Source organism: Nomascus leucogenys, chromosome 21, assembly GCF_006542625.1.
Source record: "Nomascus leucogenys isolate Asia chromosome 21, Asia_NLE_v1, whole genome shotgun sequence".
Classification (NCBI taxonomy): domain Eukaryota; kingdom Metazoa; phylum Chordata; class Mammalia; order Primates; family Hylobatidae; genus Nomascus; species Nomascus leucogenys.
This window is the reverse complement of record NC_044401.1, coordinates 48366876-48390910: the sequence shown is the minus strand read 5'-3', so window position 1 is coordinate 48390910 and position 24035 is coordinate 48366876. Positions and strand designations below refer to the sequence as shown.

The following is a 24035-nucleotide window of genomic DNA, read 5'->3' as shown; positions in this document are numbered from 1 at the left end:
CGTGGGCGGACGCGCACAGAGTCGCGCCCGTGGCGTTTCGGGCTCAGGCTCCGCCCCCGCCGCGCTGCCCCGCATCGGGGCGTGGACAGGCCTAGCCCAGGGATCCGAGATTCCAAGTCACACCCAGCACGACTTGGGAAGTCGTGACGAAAGTGCGCGACTTCCCAGCAAGCGAGGTTGAAGTCCCGGCAGGCAGGGAGAAAGGCGTGTGTCCCCACGTGCATGCGGGGAAGGAGCAGTGGGGGAAGGCTGAGTTGGGCTTTCAATTAAAAAAAAGTGTACATACACTTAGTTTTTTGATGGAAAATTGCCAAAGGCGTGTACGGTGAGAAACCTCCCTCGACACCTGCCCCGTGCCTCCTGTTTCCTCGCCGGAAGCGCCTGCCCTTACACCGGTGTGTTCCTCTAGAGATGGCCAGGACCTGGGTGAGGCAGCACACACCCATAGGACCTTCCCAACACTCATTATGAAACATGTCACATGGAAAACTGCAAGAATTACAGGCGATCGCCTCTCAGCCTTTGGCTAAGATCAAGTGTAGTGTTCTTATCACTTTACTATCTGCTATCTGAGGACAGTATATTAAATGGATTTTTGGAGCAGAGAGATGGAATAGGACCTTGCTCCTTCCACTCCTTGCATCCACCTGGTATTGCAGTACCTGCAGGAATAGTGCACCCACTTTGGGGGAATTAAAAAAAAAGGATTGCAGGTGAGCCCCCATATCCCTGTCGTCTAGGCACTGCCCATCCCTGTCTGCCTGCCAGTCAGTCTTGTCAGTCTTCTGTGCATTTCAAAGTGAGTTGCAGACACAACCACCTCTGTAAATAGTTAAGCATGTGTATAATTATCTAGAGTTCAGTACTTGATTATGGTTTTTTAAATTTTTTTTTTTTTTTTTTTTTTTGAGACAGTTTCGCTCCTGTTGCCCAGGCTGGAGTGCAATGGCGCGATCTCAGCTCACTGCAACCACTGCCTCTTGGGCTCAAGTGATTCTCCTGCCTCAGCCTCCCATGTAGCTGGGATTACAACGCATGCCACCACGCCCAGCTAATTTTGTATTTTTAGTAGAAATGGGGTTTCTCCGTGTTGGTCAGGCTGGTCTTGAACTCCTGACCTCAGGTGATCCACCTGCTTTGGCCTCCCACAGTGCCAGAATTACAGGCATGAGCCACTGCGTCCGGCTGCTTATGGTTATTTTTAAACGTTAAAAATACAGTGAAATGTACAAATCCTAAGTGGAGCACTCCATGAGTTCTGACTAATGAAACCCAAACCCCAGTGAAGGATATTACTATTGCCCAGAAAGTTCCTTGTGCCAATCTCTAACACACTAGAGGCAACCACTGTTAGAATTTTTTTTTTGTAATAGATTAGGTTTTCCTGCTCTAGAATTTCATGTAAATGGAGTCATACAACATGACTTGTTTCTTTCACTTAGCTTTTGAGCTTCCTGAATGTTGTGTGTATGGATAGTTTGTTATTTTTTATTGCTGGGTAAAATGCCACCATGTGGTTCCACCACGTGTATCTGTTTGCCTGTTGATGGCCATCTAGGCTGTTCCCTATTTTTCAGCTATTATGAACTTTCTTGTACAAGTCTTTGTATAGGCTTGTATTTTCATCTTGGGTTTCAATACCCAGGAGTAGAATAGCTGGGTGTAGGGTAAGTGTATGTCTAGTTTTATGGGAAATTGCTACACCTTTTCCTGATGTAGTCTATTAGTCGCTTCCCACCCCCCTTTTAAACACAAATAGTAGCATACACTATTGTTTCTTGCTTTCTGTATTTTTCCTTGACAGCATGTCTTGGAGATTCTTCTAACTCAACATATAAAGAATGTCCTCCTAGTTCCTTTCCACAGGGAGGAGCTGCTGTAATTTATTCAGCCCCCTCCGATGGGCATTTAGATGTTTCTAGCCTTATTGAGCTGTGCTTTGAAGGATGAACAGGAGCTTGTCAGGCAGACAGCAGAGGGAACAAGGCCCACAGGTTTGACAGACACTGCAGAACCCTTACTGCTGGGGCATGAGCTTTCGAGGAGAGGCACCTTCTGTTCCACTTCCCCATGAGGCTCAATAATGTTTGCTGAGTGGAAAGGAGTGGGTAATGTGGCCCTAGAAGGGATTGGGGCAGGGGAGTGAGGTGGGCATTACCACTTGGGGGCACACCTGGCTTTCCAGAACCAGGCATTGGTGGGTGCTGAATTTCAGGTTGGGGCTTTTGCTGACTCTCAGACGGTGCCACATGCCCATCCCCTGGCTCTCGTCAGGAATCTGTTGCTCTTCCCCAGGCCATGGGGCTCAGACTCCTCAGGAATGAGATGGGAGGCTCACCCCAGCCTTCCTGAGGATTTCATGCTGGCCTGGCTTCAGCAGGAGCAGGCTGGGGATGGGGTATGGGGTGGGGCATCAGCAGGTCCAGGGAGGTGGTGGTAAAGCAGCACCACAGAGGGAGCAGAGTGCCAGTTGAAGGGGGTGCTGCCCCTGAGCCAAGGGCAGCAAGGGGAAGCTCCGGGGGTGGGGCCTGTTTCCCTAGACCCCTCATTCCCTGCCCCAGCTAGGTCCCAGCAGAAGTACCTGCAGGCAGGACCAGCAGCCAGACAGGGACTTGGAGTAGGAAGTGAGCCTTAGGCTTTTTGTCCTGGCTCAGGAGCTAAGTGACTTTTGGCCGCACTCTATTTCCCTGGGCCTCAGTTTCTTCACCTGTAAAATGGACTTGTTTCCTCCTGGGCCTCTAGTGGGGTGAAGTGAGAGCACATGTAGGAAGTGGCTGGGACAGTGCCTGCCCCAAGGGAAAAAGAAGAGTAAGCCTTACCCCCCACCACTGTGCATTAGTTCCCTGTGCACGGGGAGGAGCCAGATGGAGAGACACCAGGGTCTGCCATCTCGAAGCACGCGTGGCTGCTGGAATGTGGGCTCCGTTTGCTCTCAGGCAAGAGGGGCCATGGCCACAGGTGCAGCCAAATACCTGAGGCACGAGAGATGGCCTACTGCTTCCCTGGGGCAGCAGGTTTTCTAATATATAGGTTTTCTAACGTATCTATATTGGCAAGCACCCTGCCTGCCTCAGCAATTCACAGCGCCTGGCTGGTCTGGAGCCTGAGGCCACGTGCTGTGCTCCTGTCCAGGGCTTCCCTGAGCCCTGGGGCCAGCAGGTGCAGAGGGAGCGCAGGGCAGACCTGGCTGCACATGTGTCCTGGCAGTCTGAAAACACAGTGCTGAGGCGTGGCTTCTGCAAGGCCAGGCCCACACCTGTCCATCAGGTGGTCTCAGAGGGACCATCCTGCTCTGATCCAACTCCCCTTGGAAATCAGTTTCCAAGACAAGGTTTAAGACTACAAGGAAATACTGAGGCTGGAGCCCAGTTAAGGAGTAACGACCTCCCACAGCCCTGGTCAGGCCTGCCTTGGGGCTGCCCGCCCACCTGCCCCTCAAGTTCCTGAGGAAGCACCAGGCCCGGGTGGTGGGGACGGCAGGTTTGGGGTGAGGCCCTGTCCAGGACTGGGGAGAGTGGAAATGTGGCCTACTACTGGGGGCTTGGTGTGGAAACAGAAAGACTTCTAGACACGTTCTAGGGGAGCAGCCACAAGCCTGCTACTCCCACCCACACAACACTGGGTGTCCTTCTGGCTTGGCTACAGGTCGGGTCTGAGGCCAGCCTCACAACCAAGTTAAGACTTCTCCAATCACCAGCTGGGTACTGGAGCTGAGGCTCGAAGGGCTTCAAGTTATGGGGCCCTAGGCTCCTGCTAGAAGGTTCCCACTCTTCCACGGGGTGGCAGGCACCCTGGCTCAGCGGAGGCCTCTGCATTCTCACGGGACAGCCAGTGCACTCTGCCTCATGGGCAAAGCCCTGCAGCAGCTCCACATGTGGCCCAGCACCCATATCACTTTATCACAAATGTGAGCACCAGGTTGACATGATCATCAGAAGGGAACTTTTCCAGGCAAAATGCCTGAGTGCCCCAGCCAAGCCTTTGACACACATAAAGTTGCAATCAAGCTTTGCGCCTCACTGGCCTTTTTGGGAATAAAATCTAATCTAAAATTAAGAGAACATGACCAAGTACCTTGTAAAAAATTGGCTTTATTTGTCACTTATTCACCTTATCTCAGTTATGCCATTTTGGCGTCCACAGTGACAGTCCCCTGGAAGCTGGGGTCAGTCCCCACCCACCCACCGTTGACCATCACCCACAGGGCGTGAGTGTGGGCCTTGCAGGGCCCAGCCGATGGCTACAGGCTGCAGGCAGGACTATGGGGCTCCTCCTGAGGCCTGGCGCCCTCCAGCCCCCAGCCCACCAGCTTGGGTACAGCTGCCTGCCTGCCAGAGGCCAAGCATTCCTAAGCGTGGGCTGGGGGAGGCCCTGCCCCTCTGTAGCAGCAGAGCGGACAGGGCAGTGGGAGAACCACTTGGGTAGGAGGGCATCAGGTCTCAAGAGCCTCTCCCCTGCTCAGGACTGGGTCTAGACAAGGCCACATGTGATAGGGTGGTAAGCCCTGGGCCATATGGAGGAGCCTAGGGCCCATCTTGGTTCTGCTGCTGAGCTGCTGGGTGGCTTTAGGCAAGTCCCTTCTTGCCCCTTGGTCACTGTTTCCTGGCTAGCACTGCCAGTGAGGTCTCTAGACAGAGTGTGCCCCTCTGCCGGGCTGTGGCGGTGGCCCTGTGCTTCGCAGGCTGCTGTGTGCCCACTGTCAGTGTGGGGTCTCCCCGACAGGCTGCACGCACCCCCAGGCCCCCTTCTTAGGATCAGGGCATCCTGCAAAACATCCTTGGTCCCACCAATGTCTAAAGCCAGCTCGAAACCTCGAGCTCCTCAGGATCTTAGCACCCAACTCTGCTGCCCTTCCTGCTGGGCAGTGCCTGTCCTAAGAGGGGACTCCCTAAAGGCCAGAGAGAGGGTGCTCATCCCCAGGACGTAGGCCACCTGTCAGCACAAACAGAACTTATTCCAAACATAAACACGAGTCTTCTTATTTCAAACATTGGAGCAACTGATCAACACCACCACAGCCCATGCACCCCGAACCTGACTTCACTACCGACCTTGAGCCTGTGCTGTCCTCTCTCTGCTGACACTGGCGACGCAGAAAGGAAGTCGATGGCATCTGCTCACTTGTGTGCAGTCCTAAGCACAGTAAGAAAACTCTGAACATAGCTGGGTGATCTTCAGCCCAGAAGGTGTAGGGGCTTGTGAGCACTAAGTCAGTTTCTGTCCATGTCTGATAGCCACCACAATGTCTCCCCTTGCTAGGGCAGCTGTGAGGAGACGTGTCCAGTGATGACTGGCAGAATCTGGACAAATGGACATCACTGCAAGGGTCTGTCCACCTAGCTTGGCCAGGCTCAGCTTGGCAGAGCTGATGACCCAAGTGGACTAAACACAGAGCTAGCAGAAACAGGCAGACTCAGCCCAACCAGAAGAGTCAGCTAGAAGAGCCAATAGGTGCACAGACAAATCCACAGATGGCCAGGAACGTCTTCTGGGAAAGCCATCCCTCTTTTTTGGAAGAAGTCTGTCGTCAAAAAAATCACTTTTAAAATAAGGGAAAACAATGGTGTCTTAGAGAGAAACAGTCCTAAGCCAGATATTCCCACGCCTGATTGTGAAGGAGACATGCCAGCAAGGTCCCACGTCTCCGGGAAATACATGATCTGCTCCCAGCTTCACACCCTACTGCCAAAATGAAACGTAGACATTTCAGTGTTTGTGCTTCCAACCAGAGTGAGAAATTCCCTTTGTGGGGAAACAGGTGAGACTGCTGCAGCCGCATACGGCACTGAGAAGGTGCAAAGATTAAAACAAAAGTTACGTGGACACTTGGGGACAATCCTATACCATTCCCACTTCTCTGGCAGTTGACTGAATAAAATTTCACTTTCACAGTTCTTTTTGCCAATGCCAGGATAAAAAGCAAAATTTTAAATTGGAAAATGTCTAGCACTTTACACAGTGGAATGAAAGAATACGAAATTCAGAAACATTATTAAACAAAAGTCCATATGCCGCAGCAGCACGCGCCATGATGAGAGCTCCCCTTCTGAGGCGCTTCTGGAGCAGCTTCCTCAACCTGTCCGGGAGACGGGCTCAGAAGAGCAGGGCCCCCATGCTGCCGACCTCGCTCTGCTCCTTAACGAAGATCTCAAAGTACTGGTAGATGATGGTGACTGCAAGCAGGATCCCGGTTCCGGACCCAATGGCGCCCAGGAAGTCAGCCAGGACCGAGAGGGCCCCGATGCACAGCCCACCGAAGGCCGCGGCTGTGGGGATGTACCTGGGGGAGGGGACACAGTCAGCTCCCGGACACCCACAGAGCTCCCCGTGAGCCAGGCGGCCAACAGGCTCACCTGAGACTTTGGGACCTAATGCCTCAAAGGCCCCTCTGCTGTCTCCTAGAAAGTCAGTCATCTACTAACATGCTAGCGCTCTAGGCCAAGGCGCTGCTGTCCAGGCAGTGGCCACACTGGCCACACATGGCCAGGGGACTGTGACTAGACCAAACTGAGATGTCACACAAGATTTTGAAGATCTGAAGACAAGGATGTAAAATATTTCATCATGGTTTTTCTTACATTAATTATAATGTTGAAATTATACTTTGGATATACTAGGTTAGATTAAATATATTAAAATTAATTTCACCTGTTTCTTTTTACTTTTTTAATGTGACTTCTAGAAATTTAAAAAACTACATGTGACTTGAATTCTATTTCTACTGCACAGTGCTGTAAATCCAGCAGCTTAATATTAAGAGAATGAACTAAATTGCCTACCATCCCTGCTAGGGATTAGAAAATGATCTGAAGTTTGCAATTCTGGCTTTTCCTGTGGTTGCTTCCTTTAGGTAAGGCCCATAGGACAACCTGGTCTGCAGCTGACTTTGTAGCCAGCTTTGTAGGAACATGGCCATGCTCATTTGTCTGTGTCTGTGGCTGCTTCTGAGTGACGATGGAAGAGATGAGTAGTTGTAATGAGGACTGTGCAGACTAAAGAATGCTGTGGCAGCATCTAAGGTCACCTGTACTTTGCCCTTCCTTACGTAACTGCTCCATCCCCAAGGGGACGGCTGTATCTGGCACCATCACCTCTGGCCCAAACTCTCACCACAGCCTGGCAGGTATGTGGCCTCCCCCTCTCCCTCTCTAGCGTGGTTTCGTGTATTAGCACTGACCTTCCTAAGAGACTGCAGACTCCATCCCTTCTGCCCTGCTTCAAATGCACATCAACCCCTTCCGTGCCCAGCCACTGCCAGCTTCTCTAGCCTTACCGCCACCGCAGGCCCCCAAATGCACTCAGAAGCCAGGACCTGCCTGCTCTGAGCTCAGAGTGACCCTCCTCCAGGGCGCTCTCTTCAGCACCCCACCGGCATGAGCCAGGGTGAGGGTCCTGCTGCCGCTTACAGCTGTTGCTCTCAGAACCCTTACCGCACTGTCTCCTACCCGCCTAGCCACATGCTTCCACCTCCTTACCCAGTGACTACCTCTGGAGGAAAGGGGCTGTGTTTATTTTTACGTCTCCAGTGTCCAGCACTTAGTAAGTTTATAAATATTTAACATTGAATTCTGTCCTGTAATCCAAGGATAAGATTTAGTGATCCAGTAAGTGCTAGGGCCTATCAGGATGCCCCGCGTGGAAAGAAACAACACTTGTCCACAGATGGGAGGTTGGGGACCTGGGGCCGCCACTCACCGATTGAGTTCATGGACCATGGAGGTCTCTCGGTGGCCTCTCATCACCATCTGCTGCTCCTTCAGCTGCTTTGCAACCTGCAGGGTGCCCACAGTGGAGGTTGAAGGGGAAAGAGGCATTCCAAGTGGTACCAAACAGTTACAGATCGCCTCCTCCAGCACTGACAATATTCATACAGAGAACTTTAAAACTGCTGCAAGGAAGTCATATGACAAAGTCTAACTTTACAGTGTGGATTCAGATACTCATGCCCACAGCTGATCTACTGCTGGACTCCATCTGTCAGCCCTTAAAGCTTCTGAACTGCTCCCTAAAGGAGGACGATCTATCTGCATGTGTCACAGACCATTATTTATGATGAGGTGACAAGTCCACACCCTTTATACCAGTCACACTTTCATCACCCTTCCAGAAAGTTTTGCTTCTACTTACATCTTTGGCAGAGGAACCTGAGACCTCAATCCACGTTTTGGAGAAGAATGCACAGGAGCCCAGCATGAACACTATGTATACAACTGCATGGACTGGGTCTTCTAACACGGAGCCAAAAGATTCTGGAGGGGACAGGTAATAGCAAAGGCCACCAACTGGATAAGCACGTGCTGGGCCCCCAGAAGACGTATCCTGGGGAAGAAGAAACCAAACGCGTGTGAGTGCTCCTTCATTTTACTTTAGCATCAAGGCAAAAACAGTTCTGAGCAGATGAAAGAATGCAATTTTACTTGGTGCCCACAGTACAATTTTTTTACTGAAAAGATAATTTAATGTGCTGAATTTGTAAAAGGCACAATGGAAAATATCTTTGGATGAGATATCTGTTCATGAGCAAGACACTAATAGAAACCACTGCAACTAGCTGCATTGCTAGCTCATCTTCAAAGAGCCTACTTACCGACCAGGTGCCCAGCAGGCTGACCAGCAAGTTGCCACTGAAGCGAGCTGAGAGCATTTGGGAGATGACATAAAGGTTGGACACCAGGGCAGACTGCAGGATGATGGGGATGTTGGACGTATAGAAGAGCTTGATGGGATAGGTGTTGTACTGGCCGCGGTAGCGGGCCGACTTGATTGGCAGGTCCACTCGGAAGCCCTGAGAAGCCAAACAGAAGCAAATCCCCTTCACTGCCTCATTCCAGCCTCCTGCACAGAAGCACAGCCCAGCTGGGGACTATCCAGTGGGCCACAAGGGAGGAAATCCTGTGTGCTGGTTCCGGGGCTCCCAGTTCTGAGAGCTCGTGCCCACTCCTTACCCACCACTGCACTCCTGCACTTGGGGGCACATCCAGAAGGGGCCCAGAAAAGCTGGTTTAAAAATACACTGAAGGCTAGGCGTGGTGACTTACACCTGTAATCCCAGCACTTTGGGAGGTCGAGGTGGGAGAATTGCTTGAGCCCAGAAGTTCGATACCAGCCTGGGCAACACAGTGAGACTCTGTCTCTGCAAAAAATAAACAAAACTGGCCGGGTGTGGTGGTGTGCACCTGTAGTCCCAGCTACTCAGGAGGCTGAGGTGGGACAATCACTTGAGCCTGGAAGGTCTAGGCTGCAGTGAGCCGAGATCATGCCACTGCATTCCAGCCTGAGCAACACAACGAGACCCTGTCTCACACAAAATAAAACATGAAACCAAGCACGGTGGAATCATCCCCACCCCCACTTTTTTTTTTTCCAAAAGACAGAGCCTATCACATTACATCCACATCTGTGTGGAATATGGAGAAAAGCCTGGAGGCCACACACCCAAATCCCAAGGGCGCTTCTCTCTAGCTGGTGATGTTTCCTGAGCTTTTACACTGGCTCTGAGGCAGGGCCACTACAGCAGTGGCCTCACACCTTACAATAGTTCCTTACGGTGTTTTTAATCATAAACAGAAAAGCTAAACTTTTCTAGGAATACAACTTCTCCTTCTGAAGCCCTTGGAGACTAGAAAGGGTTTATTTTTGTGAGCTCCCAGTACCTGTAACAAGGCTCAGAACACAGAGGATTTAAAAATTAAATATTTAAGGCCAGGTGCGGTGGCTCACGCCTGTAATCCCAGCGCTTTGGGATGTGGAGGCAGGCGGATCACGAGGTCAGGAGATTGAGACCATCCTGGCTAACACGGTGAAACCCTGTCTATACTAAAAATAAAAAAAAAATTAGCCGGGTGTGGTGGCAGGCACCTGTAGTCCCACCTATTTGGGAGGCTGAGGCAGGAGAATCGCTTGAACCTGGGAGGCGGAGGTTGCAGTGAGTCGAGATCGTGCCACTGCACTCCAGCCTGGGCAACAGAGCGAGACTCTGTCTCAAAAAAAAAAAAAAAATTAAATTCTTAATGATCTGACTGCAAATTCTGGCAAAGCCCCTAAAGAGTTAGCTTTTTATTAAGCAGGAATCTGGCTGTCTCAGCAGAAGGAACAGGAAAAGCATGTAGCTGGTATAAATACCTTTCACAAACATCAAACTCTCTTTCATCTCTGTCCCTTCTTTTTAATAAACACCAAAATTCAAAGTGGACCATCAAAAAATACAAACATCAATCCAATTACAGGAAAACAACTGGCAGTTCAGGTCTCTTACTCAGAAGCAAGGTTAAGAGATGGAATACTTTTAAAGGTAAGACACCTCAAGAGATAGGCCTTTCCCGAGATGCAGAAGTTACCTATAAATATTCTACAAACTTTCTATAAGACAGCAATGAGGATTCAGAGCTAGAGTACTTTTTGCTTCTCTTGAACTAAGAACTTAAAAATGTATCTTCTTACCTGTCAATAGGTCCAACCCAAAGGAACATGATTTCACAAATGTTAGAACTGCCTTAATTTTGTTTCGTTAATGGCAGGTCCCATGACTCAATGAATGTGCTTGTCCAGCTCATCTGGAAACCTGCTGCCTTCAAATACCATCTCATCATTTCAACACAATACGATGAGAGTGCACCCCACAGACCACGGAAACTCCCTGGGGTTGGATCTGGACGCACCTGGAAATAGATGACCACTGCAAAGACAAAGATGGTGGCGATGAGATTCATGAGGTTGGGAAGATTCTGGCGGTAGAACGCCTCCCGAAGGGCTCGGACCTTGTCTGTACGTGTGGCCAGCAGATGGAAAAGTGCGATGATAGCACCTTCAAATTCCATTCCTGTTGGCAAAGGAGGAGACACATGTGAAGGAACAAACAGGCAACTCAATTTGCTTCTAGCCTTCTTAGCAGACAAAATAAAAAGAGGAAAACAAACAAGTTATTAGACTCATGGTGCCCATAGCCACAGGGATACAGCATGTATTCTTCTCATCCCTCACTTCTCTTCTGTAGAGAATTCAAACTACAGAAATGGGCTATTCTGGTTTGTTTTTGTTTTTGTTATTTTAGATAGGGTCTCTCTCTCTCTCGGTTGCCTAGGCTGGAGTGGACGCAGCTCACTGCAGCCTCAACCTTTTCCTCCTGGGCTCAAGTGATCCTCCTATCTCAGACTTCCGAATAGCTGGGACTACAGGCGTGCTACCACGCCTGGCTAATTTTTTATTTTTGTACAGTTGGGGTCTCACTATGTTACCCAGTCTGGTCTCAAACTCCTGACCTCAAGCAATCCTCCCGCCTCACCCTCCCAAAGTGTTGGGATTACAGGTGTGAGCCACAGCACCCAACCACTATTCCACTTGTTAAAATTAACTGGTCTCATTTCTTAGGCACATGAGTCAGTGGCCACCAGAGGTGTGGAACGATGATAATTTATAAAAATAAAAAAAAAAAAGATAATTTATAAAAATAAAAGCTAGAGTTTCTGCTGAACTCTAGCTGAAAGGGGTCATCCACTGAAGAGGGGGCTCAGAGCTGGCAAATCTACTTTCCTGGAAAATCCTAAGAATTACAAGTACCCATTCAACAGCTCTGAAGTGCAGGCTGCCCCTGGCTGGTGAGTGGGGAGGCTCCAGCTCTCTGCTTCTCACACCAAGGATACAAGTACAGAGGATGTGCTTGTGTCCACCATGTGGTCCTATCCAAATCACACCCTGCCAGGAGAAGCTCCTGAGGGAGGCAGGCCTAGGGGTGGAGTGAGCTTACGGAGGGACTGAGGGATACGGGAAGGGGACCCAATCTGAGAACCAGACAACAAGTGAGTAACAAGTGAGAGGAAGGCAGGGAGTGTGGTGCATTACTAAGGCCTAAGATTTAGACATTAGCAAGAAATTTACTTAAGTTAAAAAACTAAAAAGCGAAACAAACAAACAAGTGATAACCTCTGCCATTCCAGGACGGCATAACCATCCCATAATGGAAGCCTGGCAACTCACGCTGCTTCTACTGGCAGGAAGCTGGCATTACTTCCAGAGACAGGGTCTCTGTGGGCAGTGCAGGGTCATGGTATCGGTACTCTGAGGGGCACTTTTAAAAAAGTCAAATAGGAGTCGGGCGCGGTGGCTCACGCCTGTAATCCCAGCACTTTGGGAGGCTGAGGCGGGCGGATCACAAGGTCAGGAGTTCAAGACCAGCCTGGCCAAGATGGTGAAACCCCGTCTCTACTAAAAATACAAAAAAATTAGCCGAACATGGTGGTGGGCGCCTGTAATCCCATACTCAGAAGGCTGAGGCAGAGAACTGCTTGAACCCGGGAGGCGGAGGTTGCAGTGAGCCGAGATGGCACCACTGCACTCCAGCCTGGGTGACACAGCAAGACTCCGTCTCAACAACAAAAAAAGTCAAATAGGGACTGTATTTGATGGCCACTTTGGAGTACAATTTATTTTACATGACAGATTAAATAGGAAAACTGAAACTGAAGGCCAGACCGTACTTAGAGGACCCATCTAGTACTGTGGAACTTGTCAAATGTGTCCATTCCCTTATGCCTAACAGTGAAATAGAGTGAGTTGTAAGAAATTAAGACATCCTACAAAAAGGAAAGCTTCTATTCAACCAAAATAGCTTGGTAGCTAAGGGAATGGGAAGAGTAACCAAACTGATAGTATGTGGGGTTTTCCTTTTAAAAGCACATTAAATAAAAACTCGAGAAGGGATCACTTTACCCCAAAGCTAATTAATTCTGTCCTCTGGACCCAGACCTGGATGGTGAGCCTAGAGAGGTGGCCCAAATCTGTAGTTCAGCTCTGGAGCCATCCAGACCCCAAGTCCTGACATTGAGTTTGGGTGCTGCAGGTGTGACATCTCCAGATTGTGTCTCTGGATGCTGTCAGGAGTAGGTTCTGCTCCCTGATTTTCCTTTCATAGAACAAATCTTCCAAGTTTCACTTTTACTCCTCCCACGACTAAAAAGCAAGTGAATCTAGGAAAAGGTGAAACTAAAGAACTCAAAAGCACTGTTCCCAAGTTTCTAACATGTGATAGCTAGGACCACCTGCTACATCTTCCTGGACCATTCAGAGATGACATGTTAGGCAGACCATCTAACCAATGTGACCACTGACCTCTGCTGTGGCTTCTGTGAAAGAGACACCATGTCCTAACTGGCCATCATGTCCTCATCTCACCCTGTGGTGGTCTTTCGTCAGTTCCCATCCTTTCCACCTTTTGGTCCTGTGTGATGAGGCCGGCCTGTTTCCCCAGGGTTTCAAATTTGGGACTAATTCCCAGTTCTGGATTGTTCCTGATGCCCAGAGAAGCAGCAGTGATTACTCTCTCTGCCTGTTGAATCTCATTCAACAGCCTCCCCCGTCCCAAGCCAAACTGCAACATCTCCAGGCACAGCTGCAAAGCTGCCGTCCCAGCTGTGCCGTGTGTGGCTCTCCCTGCCGCTCCCTAGGCTCTCCCTCTAGCACCACTCACTGCCCACATGCAGGCCATGGGGCACAGCCCTTCCTGAATGCATCTCGTGTCAGCCAGGTCCCAAACATGAGCAACTGACATTTAGACACATTGACTTCAAGGCCAGACAAACCCACCTTTGCTTCTTAGTTTTCCCCCACCTTGAAAGTGCCTCTCTGGTCCCCTCTCTTAACTTGCTTCCTCCAAATGCCCTCACACAATGCTCTCCTGTAGGATGGCTTGGTTGGGGCTGGATTACTGCTGTACACACCTAGCTGCTCTCTCTGCCTTTCAGTGCAAAGCAAATCACTCCTTCCAAACTCTGGCTCCCATTACTCAATGCCCTGCTGCAGAATGGAACATGAGCTTCTGGCAGCTACTACGGGGCTGCTACACCACCAGGGGCTCCTCTCTGACTTCACTTCTTTCCCACTCACGTGCTCCCCAAAGGCCAGTCACCATGATGGTCTTGACAAATACCTGAACTCCTATAATGCCTTCCCCCTCCTGCCTTTTCACATCCTGTCAAACTTTGCCTTCCGGACCTGCTTCTCCCAATTTACCTTGGATTTCCTAAATTTATACAAAGTACTCAAGGAAGCATCAAATGTGATCTTGCCCACTCTTCTCTATGGCTCCCTACCTCAAGCTCCACTCTCCTTTGTAATCTGTTAGGCACATGCAGCCTTCACTTGTCTGGGGACCAGTTTTCTGTCTCATTAATGAGATAATATGGTCTCTGGAGGCCAAGGACTCTGTTTCCAACATTCAATTAAAAGAAAACTCTCAAATATGCATGATTATTTCTCCTGGAATGCTCCTCAGTGAAGAAGATAGTGTCAAAAAATGTTTATTTCCTTTCCCTAATAAGTCACACTCTCTAAGGCTTCCCTTGTATGTTTTGAACTTTTTATTAAAAACATGCTGTTACAAGATTTCCACGGTACTTGGTGGATGTAGCACAGCATGCTAATATTTGATATGCATCTACCAGGAGCCAGGCATCACGTAATTTCATGTTGCTTCTCACTGCATCCTGGTAACCAAGATTCAGTGGTGCAGGAATCTGCCCAAAGCCACATATGCACGACTAACAGGAATAGCCAGGATTTGAACGCAGGTGCTAAGCTCCAAGTTCAGGCCTTTTTCAGAATGCTGCCCCTTGCATGACCAAGTGCTTTGGTTTAGGAATTTCATTTTTAGAAACTTATTCACTGAGAGCAGCTGCCAAAATATACGAAGGTGAACATATGAGGACGGTCATGGTTTCAATGTTAACAATAAAAAAACCTGGAAATGACTTAACGTTGCTTTATCATTGCAATATAGGCTTATACTGTGCTAAGAAAAGTGAGGCAGCATTGTGTATTCTGACATGCCGAACGTCCAGGAGATATTTTTATATGAAAAGTGCAAGTTAGGTATCATTATAATTATAAGCCTATTGCAGATGGACCCAAAAATCAGAAGAGATAAACCTATAACTGACATTATTTTTCTGTGGAATAGGGGGATTTTTGTCTTCTGCTTTGCATTGCTCAATCGTTTTTGCTGAAAGCTGTCGCTACCAGGGGAGCGCAGGGCCCTTACCTCGGCCAGTATTGACAGTAGTGGGGCTGAATGCCTTCCATACAATGGTTTCACAGATGTTTGTTGCAATGAAGAGAGAGATACCAGAGCCAAGGCCATATCCTTTTTGCAGGAGTTCATCCAAAAGTAGGACAATTAAGCCAGCAACAAAGAGCTGTAAAAATTCAAAAATACAAGACTGTGTTACTGCTCCTCATGGACATGGTTCCATCCTTCAGTAATTGGGTTCTCTCAATTGCTGAAGACGGAGTGAGATCACATCCTCAGCCCCAGACAGTGGTCAGTAAAGCCTTTCTCTGCTGAATTCAGAGGGCTAACACAGAGTCTTAAGCTTCTGCTTCCTTTCAGTAGGAGTTCCTTTTAGGCGTGTTTGAGATTCGTTATGTGAGAATTGTAGGTAAGTGTGAGGGGCTACTCAGAGGGAGATGTTAGCATAATAATTACCTGAATGGTGATTAGCAGGCAAATTCCAGCACCCATTTCAGAAGGGTCCCCATACATCCCAGTCATCACATACACAATAGACTGGCCGATAGTAATGATCATGCCAAATACTAGAATTGAAAGAAAGAAGTGTTTTGCAAGTGGGTCACTACACAGAGCAAAAGAAACAATTAAGAAACACCCACTCAATGCCAGGCACGGGGGAGAACAAAGATGAAGAGCAGTGATACTACCTCCAAGGGGCTCGGCTGAGAACGCGCTAAACCATCACATCAGCAAAGTACATGATGAATCAAAAGCCTTTTAACAAAAGCACACTTGTTCTTTAGTTTTACCTTTTCCTAGATTCACTTGCTTTTTAATCATGGGAGGAGTAAAAGTGAAACTTGGAAAATTTATTCTATTCAAAGAAAATCAGGGAGTAGAACCTACTCCTGACAGCATCCAGAGACACAATCTGTCACACCTGCAGCACCCAAACTCAAGGTCAGGTACTTGGGGTCTGGATGGCTCCAGAGCTGAACTACAGATTTGGGCCACCTCTCTAGGCTCACCATCCAGGTCTGGGTCCAGAGGGCAGAATTATTAGCTTTGGGGTAAAGTGATCCCTTCTCAGGTTTTTATTTAATGTGCTTTTAAAAGGAAAACCTCACATACTATCAGTTTGGTTACTCTTCCCATTCCCTTAGGTACCAAGTTATTTTGGTCTAACAGAAACTTCCCCCCTGCCTTTTTTTTTTTTTTTTGAGATGGAGTCTCTGTCACCACAGGCTGGAGTACAGTGGGGTGATCTCGGCTCACTGCAACCTCCACCTCCCAGGTTCAAGCGATTTTCCTGCCTCAGCCTCTGGAGTAGCTAGGATTACAGGCATGTGCCACCACACCCAGCTAATTTTTTGTGTTTTAGTGGAGACAGGGTTTCACTGTGTCAGCCAGGATGGTCTCCATCTCCTGACCTCGTGATCCACCCGCCTCGGCCTCCCAAAGTGCTGGGATTACAGGCGTGAGCCACGCCCAGCAAAAGCTTTCCTTTTTGTAGGATGTCTTAATTTCTTACAACTCACTCTATTTCACTGTTAGGCACAAGGGAATGGACACATCTGACAAGTTCCACAGTACTAGATGGGTCCTCTAAGTACGGTCTGGCCTTCAGTTTCAGTTTTCCTATTTAATCTGTCATGTAAAATAAATTGTACTCCAAAGTGGCCATCAAATACAGTCCCTATTTGACTTTTTAAAAAGTGCTCCACAGCAATTGGTTCTTAATGCAGGAAAACATTCAAAACATTGTCAAGACCAAAGAGAAAACAGCCAATTTGTGCTTGTACTTTTTTTGTTTTCTTCGTGTTTTTCATTTTGTTTTAAGAGACAGGCTCTGTTGCCTCGGCTGGAGTGCAGTGGTACACTAGCAGCCTCAAACTCCTGGGCTTAAGTGATCCTCCCACCTCAGCCTCCCTAGTAGCTAGAACTACAGGTGCACGCTTGGCTAATTTGTTGTTGTTGTTTTGTAGAGACGGGGTCTCTCTCACTGTGTTGCCCAGGCTAGTCACGAACTCCTGGCCTCAAGCAATCATCCTGCCTTGGCCTCCCAAAGTGCTGGGATACAAGTATGAGCCACCGCACCCAGCCACATGTGTGTATTTTAAAATCCTAATTTTTATCTAAAACTGACAAATTTAAATAGATGTATTTCTCATTCAATTATTCACCGTACTAATTTAAGATCTGTAAAACATGCTGGTGTAGACGCAAAGACGACTGGGTAGGAGACTGTAAATATCATTTCCTAATTAATGTTTTTCAGCAAACAGAGGCTAAATATGGCTAATTCTGATGACTAGTAATTGTTACTAGTAACACTTATTATTAGATATGAGGCAAATACCATTATTATCCCCATTTTTACAGAGGAAGAAACTGAAACGTAAGAGCTATCATCTAACTTTTCCCCGTATCACAGAGCTGGTAAATTATACAGCTGGACTAACAGGATCACCTTTTCTTCAGTTAAACTCTATTTTTTTGTTTTTTTGTTTTTTGTTTTTGAGAGAAGCCTTGCTCTTGTCCCCCATGTTTGAGTGCAATGGCTTTACCTTGGCTCACTGCAACCTCTGCCTCCTGGATTCAAACAATTCTCCTGCCTCTGCCTCCCAAGTAGCTGGGATTAAGGCACCTGCCACCATGCCTGGTTAATTTTTGTATTTTTTAGTAGAGACGGGGTTTCACCATGTTGGCCAGGTTGGTCTCGAACTCCTGACCTCAGATGATCTGCCTGCCTCAGCCGCCCAAAGTGCTGGGATTACAGGCGTGAGCCACCGCGCCCGGTCAGTTAAATTCTTTTATAAAACACTTGCCAAATAACTACTATGTGCCAGGCACTGTGACAGTGATTATTTAATCCTTATGACAGCTCTGAAGTAGCCATTACTTCCATCTAAGTAATAATGAAATGGTGGCCAAGGGTGCTAAGACCTCCAAGCTCTGATCCTTCCCCTCCATTACAGGCCTCAGGGGCACTCCAGACACTCTCCCCTGCCTTGCCCAGCCCATCCCCAGCACCCAGCACCTAGCACCTCTGCTCTACCAGAAGTGCTCTCTCAACGCTAACACAGACCATGGAGCTCCTGCAGGGTTGGCAGGCCAAGGAGGTTACAGCACAAAAGAAAAAACTGTTTGGGCTGGGCATGGTGGCTCACGCCTATAATCCCAGCACTTTGAGAAGCCGAGGTGGGTGGACCACAAGATCAGGAGTTCAAGACCAGCGTGGCCCACGTAGTGAAACCCCGTCTCCACTAAAAATACAAAAATTAGCTGGGTGTGGTGGCACGCGCCTGTAATCCCAGCTACTTGGGAAGCTGAGGCAGGATAATTGCTTGAACCTAGGAGATAGAGATTGCAGTGAGCCAAGACTGCGTCATTGCGCTCCAGCCTGGGCAACAGAGTAAGACTCCATCTCAAAAAAATAAAAAAATAAAAAAATTAAAACTGATGCCAAAATCTTATAGCAAATTCAAATTTTCCAACTATAGACATCAGATTATTCACAATCTTTCTTACACTTTTGGGCTCCGTTGAAGAGAGCTCGGTCTTTTGGGGTGTCACCAACTTCAATTATCTTGGCGCCAGCCAAGAGTTGCATTATAAGGCCAGACGTGACAATAGGAGAGATCCCCAGCTCCATCAATGTGCCTTGAGGAAACGGGGAAGCAAACAGTCAATATTAGCTTGGAAACGTAGTACATTATTTTAAAAATGAATGAGCAAAACTTGACTGGGTACCCCTTATATAAAACCAATGTGTTTCAGTTTCCTAGCTGCATTTAATTTAGAGAACCCCAAAATATCAACGATTGTATATAATTCAATTCATTCTGTTCAGCCTGCCAGGCAACAGCTTATTCTGTTTAGGAAGTCACATGGTGTCTAAACAGACTGCTGCATTTAAATTCACCATAAACAGATTCATTCTGGTTTTAGAGATAAGAAATGTTCGTCTCTTCATCAGTTAATAAAAAAAGGATAACACTCAAATAATTTCCAGAGTCTGGAAAGGGAGCCTGTACAATTGTATCTAGCTGTGAATAAGCCTCTACTTCCCGTTGTGTTAAAATGAGCTATACTTCCAACTGATTTGTAATTGAACTATATTTTTTAAATGAGTTAATCAAATGCAGTATCAACCTACACATTCAGAATCCTCCCCAGTCCCATAAGTAACTGGTTAGAGGATACAAAACACTCTTACATATTTTTTGACACTATGTGTAACCTATAGATATGAAAAAGATACAGCTGAAAAACAAATTACGTATTCTGAAGAATGTTATCAATGGAAATGTCATCATTTCAGGTATTCAAAAAGTATTCTAGTTTTTCCATGTTTTTTATTCTCTCTATAGCATAGACTTATCTTGTCATTACAGGTTTTGTACTACATTCAATTCCAAATATGATGGTATGCCTTGGTGCTGAACTCAGCATTTAATAACGCTATTCAACACAGCACACTAACATTCTTCGCTCTATTTTCCAAGTCACTCTCTAAGTTCCATACAAAGCCAAAGCCTATAATTTAACTAAGTGAAGCTAGATAAGCCCACACTCTACAGAGAAAAGACAGAGAGAGCCAGAGTCCTACCTCTGTTAGAGGCTAGAATCACTCTCATCCAATAGAAAGGGTCAGCTGAATCTGATGACATGATCCCAAACAGGGGAATCTGGGAACAGGCAAAGAGCAAAACAGTCAGCACTCCTGTTTCCAGCCACTTTTATCCTCCTCCCCAGTAAGAAATACAAGCCTGAGCTTACCTGGCAGCATACTAAGAAGATAAAGAGGGTGATAGCGGTCCATAGCACTTTCTCCTTAAACTGAATCTAGAGTAGAAGAGAATGAATTAAAGCAGGGAGTTACTTTGAAAAGCAAATTAATAAAAATGGACTCCAATTAGACCCCTTTCTCTAAAAATGGACTCCAACCAGACCCTTTTCTCTGTTCAGCAGAGAAGCTAAACCATGTACCAAACAGAAGTACCATGTACTATGTAACTTCCTCTGCAGAGCACAATGCAAGGACCTACAGGCATCACCCCAGCTCACCTCACACCACAGAGCATTACCTTTATTTTACAACTGAGCCTTAGAAGAGCTAAATAATTTGTCCCAAACCCCAATGCTAAAGTGAGTTTGAGTCCCAAATTGTGCTTTTAACCATTAGCATTAACAGTTAAGACTCAAGATCAAAGAATGTCACAATAGAACATGACTCGTAAAACACACGAGCAACCACTTTTCATTTGAGTTTAAGTCACAAAACCTTGTTATTCTAGAGTCAAGTAATTTGGAATTGCTCAATAGTGTATTTTCTATGAATTAAGGGTAAAACAGTGTAATAAACAATACTGGGGAAGGGCAGGAGAGTTGCACGTTTAACCTACTAGTAACATCTGTTTAAGGATTTTCACATCTTCTCAGGTACATAGGTTGCATAGGTGACAAGAATCGCTGTAAAGATGACTATTATCATTAGAAAGGTTTGACCTCCCACCCAAAGCCTCTGTCACTAAAGAGTAGAGTGGGAACTCTTCCAGGTTTTCTGCCTCTGAAACTGAGTGTCTTCACTAGTACCTGCTGCCTACATTACATTAATGGCTTTAGAGGGCTTAACAAACATTAATTATTGTACAGACGGAAGATTCTGAGGTTGAAATACCTTGTGAGAGACTGACAGTATTAAGTGAACAAAACTGTGTTCTTTAAAAACACTTCTAGGCAGGCACTGAGTCAGCATTCCTGGCCCTCTGGCCAGAACTGGAGTCACAGTCCTCTAACTATACATGCAGGCAAAGTAGGACACAGTCATACGGCCACACAAGGGTGGTGTGAATCAGTGTTCAGATACTCCATCCAAAGCTGGGGGCATTCACAGGATTCTTCTTCTCTTGAGAATGCTCCTCTTCCCACCTACCATCCCACCACACTAAGAAATTAGAAAGCGGCCAAGAGAAGGCAATGCCATTTCAGACTAACCTGTCTGAAATGAATCTTGATGGGAAACAAAGAGCAGATAATTTTTTCAAGACTCCCTTTTTAATCACCAAGTCCTCTCTCCTGGTTACAATCAAATTTAACATCAAAACCCCAAAAGCTCTTTATCCAAGTCCTGTCTCCTCTGCTTCTTAGTAGCCCCTAAATCCATTCTTGCTCAGTACCACAGTTCATCCTCTGATGTGAAAAGCCTCTAAACCAACTCTAGTCCTCTTCCTTTCTTCCAAAGTGACATTCTCATGTCTGGCCCTTGTTATTCATCTCCTATTGTTCCCCACCTACCATTATGTTCTATCAATAGGAACTACATCTAATAACCTCCCACCCAAATATGCTACACTCTTGTCACCAATGCCTTTGCAAACTATATACTCCTTTTACTTGGAATTCCTTTCCATCCCTTCAAGGAGACTTCTATTTCTCCTTCAAAACCACTATAAGACATCATGTCTCCCAGAGTTAATACCTTCCTGAGCCACTGCTATACCTTGCACATATTTCCCTTGTTCCATCTACCACACTGAGTTACAAGGCCAAGGTCACATAGCTATTAACACGCTATGTAAAGGGTGGGACCTAGGCTTGCCTGTCTCCAGAGCCATACCCCTTCGCTACACTGGAATTGAGGGGGTAAAGCTTTACAAATTCGTCCATTAAAAGCAGCACGTGGGCATTTATATGAAACTATTTTAAGTAAAAAAATGAAAGTGGATTCCAAGAACCTAAGTGTCCATGTGAATGCTTTAACAACAGTTTGAAAAATAATGTGAGGACACAAACATTTTATTCCCCACTCTGTAACCTAGAAACCTAACAAAACTTTTTTTCGTTGTTTGATAGCTGTAGTTACACTGGCAACACTCACTCCACACAATTTCTGATTCAACACAGCTCTACATTTAATCTTTCCTTGTTTTAATACACCAGCTGTAAAAAGCAGCAGACTTCACAAAAGAATAGCCTTTATTCTCCCTATTGTGACAGCCTACATAAAAGGTACAAAATAATTTGTAAATACTAAAGTGACAGCCCTTCCCTTTAGCAGCTGGATACAAAGGGCATCTCCTGGAAAAAAAACCAACCCATGATCTGCTCCCGTTGGAGGTGAAAAAGGGAGGGTAACTCAATCTGCTATCCTAACTGAGGCCTTATTCATTCACGGCCCGGATCCATTTTTGGGACAGGGCAACCGGAGGCTTTGTTCTCGGAGCAACATCCACCAAAGATGCTCCAAATAAAGCACAGTGATTTCAGTGGAAATTTCCACACAACCAGGTCACCTTTCGACAGCTCTCCGGAATAACAGAGCACAACTACACTCCAAGGGAAGAGAAAGTAGTTTCCATTGCCGTGCTGAAGCCATTTTTAATCATACTGTAAACTTCCAGAGTCCAGACAGTTTCCTGAAACCTTCTTTGTTGGCGATTTGGGGTACTTACCTTCCTCTCCGGCTTCTGAATTTCCGGCAGGATGACACAGAAGGGCTTGATGACTTCCAGAAATTTAACTTTGACGGGAGAAACAAAACAGGAAGAGTTGGGACACAGCGAAGTAACCTTCCGCGCTACCCAGGGAAGCCCTCTGCCCAGGACGAGTGAGAGCAGGGGCCAGGGGAGCCGGCCGCACCCGGGACTCGTGGGGATACTCGAGAAGGTCCGGGGGCACGGGCTGCATTCTGCAGGGGGCCGGTCAGGGTTGACCGGCGGGCGCCCGACCGCACGGGTGTGGGGAAGGGGGATCTGTTCCGTCCCGGCCTCAGTAGGGCTGCCCTGCAGAACTCACTTGCCATGGCGGCGACTGCTCGGGCTCCGGGTCCCGCTTCGGCTCAGCTCTGCTCCGCGTGAGGCGACGCTGCCCGCGGCCCAGCGTGTTCCACCGCGCAGCAACTCCGCCGAGAGACACGTCAGTGCTAGCCCGGCGGCAAGCGGCACGGCGCGGAGCGGGGCGGGGCCGGGGCCGGGGCCGGGGCCGGGCCTCGGGTCGCTTCCGCTTCCTGCCACGCGCGCCCGCCGGCCGCCGCGCCGCGCCGCGCCGCTTACGCCGAGACCTCAAGCCCCGGCATGCAGCGGGGCTCCTGGGGCCTGTCGGGAAGGAGCCTGGCGCGCGGGGCACGCCGGGACTGGGGGTGTGCGGCTGCGCAGACTTGGTAACGCGAGAGCGCGCGGGGAGGGTGTGTCACGCCTCCGGAAACCGGGGCGGTGCGGCCCTACGGAGAAACTGAGGCAGGCGCGAAGCGTCGAGTGCGTGCGTGGCCCTGCCGGCAGGCGGAGACCCTGGTGGTTCCCATACACGGAACAGCACTCACTGCTCTTTGACGTTAGTGAATAGACCGTAAGCTCCCTGGAGCAGGGACCTTGTCCCAGCGTCGACCGCGGCTCCCGTCACCTCGTAGGTCTCCGTCATTACCTGCTGAGTAGGGCGCGGGCTGGTGGGGCTTACCGAGCACCCTCGCTGTTTGAGTCATTAAGCAAACCCGGAGGCTTGTCGTGGGTGTGGGACCCCTTCCATCTGAGACCGAATGGGATGAGTTTCTGGAGAGACTTGGCCGGAGAAGGGCCGGGGCAGCTCGGGAAGTAGTCTGCCTCACAGAAGAATTCAGGAAGGCCTCCTGGGAGAGTACCTTTGTGCGGAGCCTTGATAGATTCTGGCGAGAAGGAATGAGGGAACAGGTTGAGGAGACTGTTGTGGGCAAGGCATGGTGGTGTGATTGCCCAAGATCGGTGTGGGAAAGGGGGATAACGGGTAGGGCAAGGGATGCTGGGGCTGGGGGTTGGAATTTACTTTCAGGCATCTGTAGTCAGTAGGTATGATGTCATCTAACAGAAATAGACTTAATGCTGTGAGCATTTAGCAGGGAGGAGGTGGGCACGCCTTGTGGGATCAGGCAAGGTTTCATGGAGCTAAACCTTGACCAGGACAGGTAGAATTTGGAGGTACATATGTGGCAAGATGCTTTTTTGCTTTTAATTTAGGTGTCAACTATTTGGATTTTTCCATTCTCACCCATTTCTAGCAG

At 48.0% G+C, this 24035-nt stretch overlaps 1 protein-coding gene and 1 pseudogene across 1 annotated transcript; one reads left to right on the top strand and one right to left on the bottom strand.

Moving 5' to 3' along the window:
- The first annotated feature begins 507 nt into the window (after nucleotides 1–507).
- On the top strand, nucleotides 508–684 carry LOC115832221 (annotated as a pseudogene).
- Nucleotides 685–4071: 3387 nt separating this feature from the next.
- Nucleotides 4072–23117, bottom strand: SEC61A1 (SEC61 translocon alpha 1 subunit). The gene is made up of 12 exons (XM_003279888.4): nucleotides 22802–23117; nucleotides 22459–22526; nucleotides 19784–19849; nucleotides 19614–19692; nucleotides 18533–18664; nucleotides 15476–15585; nucleotides 15032–15185; nucleotides 10659–10819; nucleotides 8588–8785; nucleotides 8128–8319; nucleotides 7696–7772; nucleotides 4072–6280 (listed from the first exon to the last, which is right to left on the bottom strand). The coding sequence occupies exons 1-12, from the start codon at nucleotides 22806–22808 to the stop codon at nucleotides 6094–6096; spliced, it is 1431 nt and encodes a 476-aa protein (XP_003279936.1). The 5' UTR covers nucleotides 22809–23117; the 3' UTR covers nucleotides 4072–6093.
- Nucleotides 23118–24035: the final 918 nt, after the last annotated feature.